Source organism: Salvelinus fontinalis, chromosome 39 (assembly GCF_029448725.1).
Source record: "Salvelinus fontinalis isolate EN_2023a chromosome 39, ASM2944872v1, whole genome shotgun sequence".
Lineage (NCBI taxonomy): Eukaryota > Metazoa > Chordata > Actinopteri > Salmoniformes > Salmonidae > Salvelinus > Salvelinus fontinalis.
The window spans coordinates 17,881,096-17,889,188 of record NC_074703.1 but is presented as its reverse complement, the minus strand read 5'-3'; the positions used below and the strand labels follow the sequence as shown (position 1 = coordinate 17,889,188).

The window sequence follows — 8,093 nt, the reverse complement described above, 5'->3', positions numbered from 1 at the left end:
GAGAGAGAGAGGTGTACAACAGGCGGGAGAGAGAGAGAGGTGTACAACAGGCGGGAGAGAGAGAGAGGTGTACAATAGGCGGGAGAGAGAGAGAGGTGTACAACAGGCGGGAGAGAGAGAGAGGTGTACAACAGGCGGGAGAGAGAGAGAGGTGTACAACAGGCGGGAGAGAGAGAGAGGTGTACAACAGGCGGGAGAGAGAGAAATGTACAACAGGCGGGAGAGAGAGAGAAATGTACAACAGTCGGGAGAGAGAGAGAAATGTACAACAGTCGGGAGAGAGAGAGAAATGTACAACAGTCGGGAGAGAGAGAGAGAGAGCGCTCGCTGTACAACAGTCGAGAGTGAGGTGAAGGGTCAACTTCTCACACGAAAGAACAATATCCTGCTGCTCTTAACAAATACAGAGAGGGCAAGAGTGAAGGCGAGATGCGTTTCATAACATTAATTTGAAATGAATTTACTCTGTCCTTATTTTGAAGAGGATTCACTGGAATGTGCTCAATAGCTCTCAAGCCATGTTACTGACAGCATGGTAGCAGTGGACGTGTCTCTTCTCAGAAAGTATCCAGTGTGTGAGAACATTCCCAGAAAGAACGCCAGAACCTCCAAGCCTGCCTGCCTGCCCTGCAGGATGACCTCGATGCTTTAAAATGCCATTTCAGCCACATCAGCCATTCCCTTACTGGGCGTTGGCCTGGGTCGTTTGTGTGTGCCAGGGTAGATACATACTGTAGCGATCGAGGGAGGAGATGGAAACCATTATCTTACTTCCTCTCCTTTTCTCCCTCTCTCCCTCTTCTCTCCCCGGCTGTCCTGCAATATGCCTGATCGACATGATCGTTCCGGGTATACGACTCGCCACAGGAGTTGAAAATGAGTCTCGTTAATGAAGGCTGTTTCTCAAAAACACTTGGCTCTCCCTTGATTTCGGATCTCCCTCTCCGTGTCCCACCCACTGTCTTCCTCATCTCTCTCTCCCTGTCCCTCTTTCCCTCCCTCTCTCTTATTTACGACTTCTCTCCCTCCCTCTCTTCTCTGATGTATTGAATAGAGGCTGTTGTGTGTGTGTGTGTGTGTGTGTGTGTGTGGAATGTCGTGAGTGGGATAGCGGTGACTTGATGTTGAAGTCAGTGTCCCTCGTTCTCCCTCTCCTTCTCTCCTCCTCTAATCTCTTTGTAAAGTAAACAAACAGCTGCATTGTGACAAGAGGCCCTCAAACTCGACCACTCTGATCTCCCGTCTGCTGCTCAGAAGAGTGTATCAATACAAGCCACCATTTGTCTGTCTCTCTGGTTCCTCTCATTGGTACGTGGACTGTGGTCGTGCGAAGTAGTTGCCGTGGCAGTCGGTGGTTCTGGGATGAGTTGTTCGTCCAGCCCGGGCTGGCACTAATGCGGACTAAATCTCTCAGTAGACTGGAGGATCCAACAGAGAGCGTGGAGAGAGGTAAGACATGATGTCACTGAGGCAACTGACTTCAGGCAGAAAATACTGCGTTGGTTTTTTGCCACCTTACTAGGACAAACTGCTGGTGTTCAAGAACCGCTATTGCTTCTGTCAGATTGAATTTTGTAACTTAAATGATACAGTTCTAATGGTGTTGCGCAGTTTACAATTGAGATTCAGGTACTTGGAGACATGAAAGATCACATGGTATTTATAACCTGTCTGTCAACGTAGATTGAGGGTAAACTACTCTGTGGGTAGACATGTCTTCATGGTGTACATTTGCAAATACTGTGCCAATGTAACGGATTGGAAATGGCTAGCTAGTTAGCGGGTACGCGCTAGTAGCATTTCAATCAGTTACGTCACTTGCTCTGAGACTTAAGTAGGGTTGCCCCTTGCTCTGCAAGGGCCGCGGCCTTTGTGGAGCGATGGGTAACGATGCTTCGTGGGCGACCGTTGTTGGTGTGCAGATGGTCCCTGGTTCGCGCCCGTGTCGGGGCGAGGGGACGACGTAAAGTTATACTGTTACACCAAATCATATGTGAAGAATGCAACAAAGACGCAGAATCATCTGGCCAAGTGCATAAAGTTCGCTCAGCGCTCACAACAAGCAACCTCTGACAAAAGTCCCTCTACTTCTATTCGAGGTGAAAATTATGAATCAGACACCTTATCGATAGCAACAGCTCATGGTCCTCCTGGAATCATAAGTTATTTTGACTCAATGGAACGTAGTCAGAGAAATGCTGATGAATGTCTTGCTCAAGCTGTGTATGCAACTGGTTCACCTCTGATGCTCACAGGCAATGTGTATTGGAAGAGATTTCTGAATGTTCTTCGCCCAGCACACACCCCTCCAACCAGACATGCTTTATCTACTCATATGCTGGATGCAGAGTTCAGCAAAGTTAAAGTGAAGGTCAAGCAAATCATAGAGAAAGCAGGCTATACTGCAGTCATTTCTGATGGGTAGTCAAATGTTCGTGGGCAAGGAATAATTAACTACATCATCTCCACCCCTCAACCATTATTCTACAAGAGCACAGACACAAGGGACAACAGACACACCGGTCTCTACATTGCAGATGAGCTGAAGGCAGTCATCACACCCATTGGCTGTGCTGCTCATTCATTGAATCTGCTCCTCAAGGACATCATGGCAATGAAATCAATGGATACACTCTACAAGAGAGCCAAGGAAATGGTTAGGTATGTGAAGGGTCCTCAAGTTATAGCAGCAATCTACCTCACCAAGCAAAGTGAGAAGAATAAGAGCACCGCATTGAAGCTGCCTAGCAACACCCGTTGGGGTGGTGTTGTCATCATGTTTGACAGTCTCCTGGAGGGGAAGGAGTCTCTTCAAGAAATGACCATATCACAGTCTGCTGAAATGGACAGCCCCATCAAGAGGATCCTCCTGGATGATGTATTTTGGTTGAGAGTGGTAAGCAGCCTGAAACTCCTGAAACATATAGCAGTAGCCATTGCATGGATTGCAGGGAGACAGTGCCATCCTGTCTGATGTAAGAGAACAATTCCGTACTGCCCTGCCCATTTCACTGTTGCTCCAAGCAGAGGAAACTGCAGTTCTGAAATACATCAAAAAGCGTGAAGACTTCTGCCTGAAACCCATACACGCCACAGCGTACATGTTGGACCCCAAGTATACTGGCAAGAGCATCCTGTCTGGTGCAGAGATCAACAAGTCCTATGGTGTCATCACTACAGTGTCTCGCCACCTTGGCCTGGATGAGGGCAAGGTTCTTGGCAGTCTGGCGAAGTACACTTCCAAGCAGGGGCTTTGGGATGGAGATGCAATATGGCACTCGTGCCAACATATCTCATCAGCCACCTGGTGGAAGGGACTTTGTGGATCTGAGGCTCTTTCCCCTGTTGCCTCCGTCATCCTCCAAATCCCACCAACATCAGCTGCCTCAGAGCGCAACTGGTCCTTGTTTGGGAACACACACACCAAAGCACGCAACAGGCTGACCAATACAAGGGTTGAAAAATTGGTGGCCATCCGGGCAAATTTGAAGCTTTTTGAGCCTGACAACGAGCCATCCTCAACAAGGTTGGAAAGTGACAGTGAAGATGAGGCCTCAGAGTCTGATGTTCAAGAGGTGGACATTGAGGAGGTCCAGGGAGAAGACATGGAAGCCTGAGAGGAAGACAACCAAAGCTTTAGTTTCTAGACTATCATTTTACAGATGCATGATAATGTTTTTGGGAGATGCGATGGATCATTGGTGATGATTCAATATTCCTTTTGTTCAGTGAAATCATCCCATGTGAAGAGTCAACTCATTTAATTAAAGTTCAATTCATTACTAAATAGTTTTTTTATTTCTATTGTAAGGATTTAATCATTTGCAATCATGTCTACTTATGATAAGGTAAAATGTTTGTTTCTGTCTCCATATATGGTAAATATATCCAATGCAAAAATAATCTACATTTAAATGGATTTAATATTAATTTGCATATATTCCCATTAATTCCCACGGAAAGTTTCCACCTCTGAATATTCCCCAAATTGTGTAACCCTACTGTTGAAGTCAACTACAGTTGAAGTCGGAAGTTTACATACACCTTAGCCAACTACATTTAAACTCAGTTTTTCACAATTCCTAACATTTAATCCTAGTAAAAATTCCCTGTCTTATGTCAAACATTTTGGGTAGCCTTCCACAAGCTTCCCACAATAAATTGGGAGAATTTTGGCCCATTCCTCCTGACAGAGCTGGTGTAACTGAGGCAGGTTTGTAGGCCTCCTTGCTCACACACGCTTTTTCAGTTCTGCCCACAAATGTTCTATGGGATTGAGGTCATGGCTTTGTGATGGCCACTCCAACACCTTGATTTTACTGTCTTTAAGCCATTTTGCCAAAACTTTGGAAGTATGCTTGGGGTCATTGTCCATTTGGAAGACCCATTTGCGACCAAGCTTTAACTTCCTGACTGATGTCTTGATGTTGCTTCAATATCCACATAATTTTCCTGCCTCATGATGCCATCTATTTTGTGAAGTGCACCAGTCCCTCCTGCAGCAAAGCACCCCCACAACATGATGCTGCCACCCCCATGCTTCACGGTTGGGATGGTGTTCTCCTCGGCTTGCAAGCCTCCTCCTTTTTCCTCCAAATATAACAATGGTCATTATGGCCAAACAGTTCTATTTTTGTTTCATCAGACCAGAGGACATTTCTCCAAAAAGTATGATCTTTGTCCCAATGTGCAGTTGCAAATCATAGTCTGGCTTTTTTTATGGCAGTGTTGGTGCAGTGACTTCTTCCTTGCTGAGTGGCCTTTCAGGTTATTTCGATATAGGACTCGTTTTACTGTGGATATAGATACTTTTGTACCTGTTTCCTCCAATATCTTCACAAGGTCCTTTGCTGCTGTTCTGGGATTGATTTGCACTTTTCACACCAAAGTACATTCATCTCTAGGAGACAGAACGTGTCTCCTTCCTGAGCAGTATGGCGGCTGCATGGTCCCATGGTGTTTATACTTGCGTACTGTTGTTTGTACAGATGAACGTGGTACCTTCAGGCGTTTTGAAATTGCTCCCAAGGATGAGCCAGACTTGTGGAGGTCTACAATTCGTTTTTTTGGCTGATTTCTTTTAGATTTTCCCATGATGTCAAGCAAAGAGGCACTGAGTTTGAAGGTAGGCCTTGAAATACATCCACAGGTAGACCTCCAATTGACTCAAATGATGTCAATTTGCCTATTCAAAGCTTCTAAAGCCATGACATCATGTTCTGGAATTTTCCAAGCTGTTTAAAGGCACAGTCAACTTAGCGTATGTAAACTTCTGACCCACTGGAATTGTGATAGTGAAATAATCTGTCTGTAAATAATTGTTGGAAAAATTACTTGTGTCATGCACAAAGTAGATGTCCTAACCGACTTGCCAAAACTATAGTTTGTTAACAAAAAATTTGTGGAGTGGTTGAAAAACGAGTTTAAATGATTCCAACCTAAGTGTATGTTAACTTCCGACTTCAACTGTATGTGTGATGTGGTTGGGTACAGGTAGAAACACGTTTGTGTTTTACATCTAGTTTGGGCAAATGAATATAGTTTTGAAGCTATGCTAATTAGAGGTCGACCGATTAATCGGAATGGCCAATTAATTAGGGCCGATTTCAAGTTTTCATAACAATCATAACAACAAACATAACAAAGTGTTTTTGGACACCGATTTGGCCAATTTTTGTTGTTGTTTGTTTTACACCTTTATTTAATCTTTATTTAACTCGGCAAGTCAGTTAAGAACACATTCTTATTTTCAATGACGGCCTAGGAACTGTGGGTTAACTGCCTTGTTCAGGGGCAGAATGACAGATTTACCTTGTCAGCTCGGGGGATTCAATCTTGCAACCTTATAGTTAACTAGTCCAACGCTCGAACCACCTGATTACATTGCACTCCACGAGGAGCCTGCCTGTTACGCGAATGCAGTAAACCAAGGTAAGTTGCTAGCTAGTATTAAACTTATCTTATAAAAATCAATCAATCATAATGACTAGTTAACTACACATGGTTGATGATATTACTAGTTTATCTAGCGTGTCCTGCGTTGCATATAATCGATGCGGTGCGTATCGTTGCTCCAATGTGTACCTAACCATAAACATCAATGCCTTTCTTAAAATCAATCACAGAAGTATATATTTCTTAACTTGCATATTTAACTAAAAGAAATCCAGGTTAGCAGGCAATATTAACCAGGTGAAATTTTGTCACTTCTCTTGCGTTCATTGCACGCAGAGTTAGTGTATATGCAACAGTTCGTGCCGCCTAATTTGCCAGAATTGTACGTAATTATGACATAAAATTGAAGGTTGTGCAATATAACGGGAATATTTAGACTTATGGATGCCACCCATTAGATAAAATACGGAACGGTTCCGTATTTCACTGAAAGAATAAACGTTTTGTTTTTGAGATGATAGTTTCCGGATTCGACCATATTAATGACCTAAGGCTCGTATTTCTGTGTGTTATTATGTTATAATTAAGTCTATGATTTAATAGAGCAGTCTGACTGAGCGATGGTAGGCACCAGCAGGTTCGTAAGCATTCATTCAAACAGCACTTTTGTGCGTTTTGCCAGCAGCAGATTAGGCTGGTGTAACCGATGTGAAATGGCTAGCTAGTTAGCGGGGTGCGCGCTAATAGCGTTTCACTCGCTCTGAGACTTGGAGTAGTTGTTCCCCTTGCTCTGCATGGGTAACGCTGCTTCGAGGGTGGCTGTTGTCGATGTGTTCCTGGTTCGAGCCCAGGTAGCGGCGAGGAGAGGCATGGATGGAAGCTATACTGTTACACTGGCAATACTAAAGTGCCTATAAGAACATCCAATAGTCAAAGGTATATGAAATACAAATCGTATAGAGAGAAATAGTCCTATAATTCCTATAATAACTACAACCTAAAACTTCTTACCTGGGAATATTGAAGACTCATGTTAAAAGGAACCACCAGCTTTCATATGTTCTCATGTTCTGAGCAAGGAACTTAAACGTCAGCTTTTTTACATGGCACATATTGCACTTTTACTTTCTTCTCCAACACTTTGGTTTTGCATTATTTAAACCAAATTGAACATGTTTCATTATTTATTTGAGGCTAAATTGATTTTATTGATGTATTGTATTAAGTTAAAATAAGTGTTCATTCAGTATTGTTGTAATTGTCATAAAAAATCGTCCGATTTAATCGGTATCGGGTTTTTGGTCCTCCAATAATCGGTATCGGCGTTGAAAAAGCATAATCGGTCGACCTCTAATGCTAATAGCATGCCCAGTGTTATGCCACATGTGGTTAGCATGCAGTTTTTTTTGCTGTTACCCTGACAATTGGGTGACATCAGGCTAGTGTGTGTGTTTGTATATTTGAACACACAATGGTGCGACAACACACAGAGGCTCCATTTAGAACTTTGGCGTACCACAAACGCCAATGTTTTATTTCACTTTCAGTCCTTCTCTAGTAGGCATTTCTCTAATTGTTCACTTTTTACATTCTATTCATTTCAAGGCATGATTTGACATGGCCCTGGTGCACTTCGTGATTGCCTTTATAGATCCTTTTTTCCCCAATATGTAATGCGGTAAGGTGAATAGAGGCAGCACTCTCAGCTTGGTCGGCTCCAGGTCTGGCCTTGGGACGTGTTGATTGGCTGAACACAGGCAGGCTGAGAGGCGGATGAACAAAGTGAAGTGTGAGGCACTGTGAGTTCAAGAACAAAGGACAAGAAATGACTTCTCCTCCATCCAGGCTTTCCATTAGAACCATGCAACTTCAGTACCTTTGCAGATAAGAACCGGCAACGAGTGTTAACTTGGAGGGAGAGAGGAGCAGAGAGCAAAATAACACTACTTCTTATGAAGACAATTCTTGGACTAGAAACCGCTAGACTCTAAAAGAGAGGAGCAGAGTATTACATATTGTCATACAGTTGTTTACAGTCATCCAGACTCATTATTTGACAGGAGTTGTGATGAATACAGACATACTTTTCAGAAAGACGAATACAGGAAGACAGTGTTATTATGTTAACTGAGAGGGATGTTATTTTAACGTCTTGTTTTTGATGATGCTGTTGTCCCGAAGACTGAGTCTGATTGGAT

The 8,093-nt window shown here is 43.4% G+C and overlaps 1 protein-coding gene across 2 annotated transcripts in view; it reads left to right on the top strand.

The window, feature by feature from the left end:
* LOC129838742 (USP6 N-terminal-like protein) overlaps positions 1–8,093 on the top strand; it is a 53,851-nt gene that overhangs the window by 17,292 nt on the left and 28,466 nt on the right. Inside the window, exon 1 of one of the 2 annotated variants that reach the window (XM_055905897.1) lies at positions 123–1,449. The exons of the other annotated variant lie outside the window; for it this stretch is intronic. Coding sequence (XP_055761872.1) covers positions 1,395–1,449 — 55 coding nt within the window. The 5' untranslated portion in view covers positions 123–1,394. Of the gene's footprint in view, positions 1–122; positions 1,450–8,093 lie in introns of those variants that run through there. 2 annotated transcript variants of the gene reach the window in all.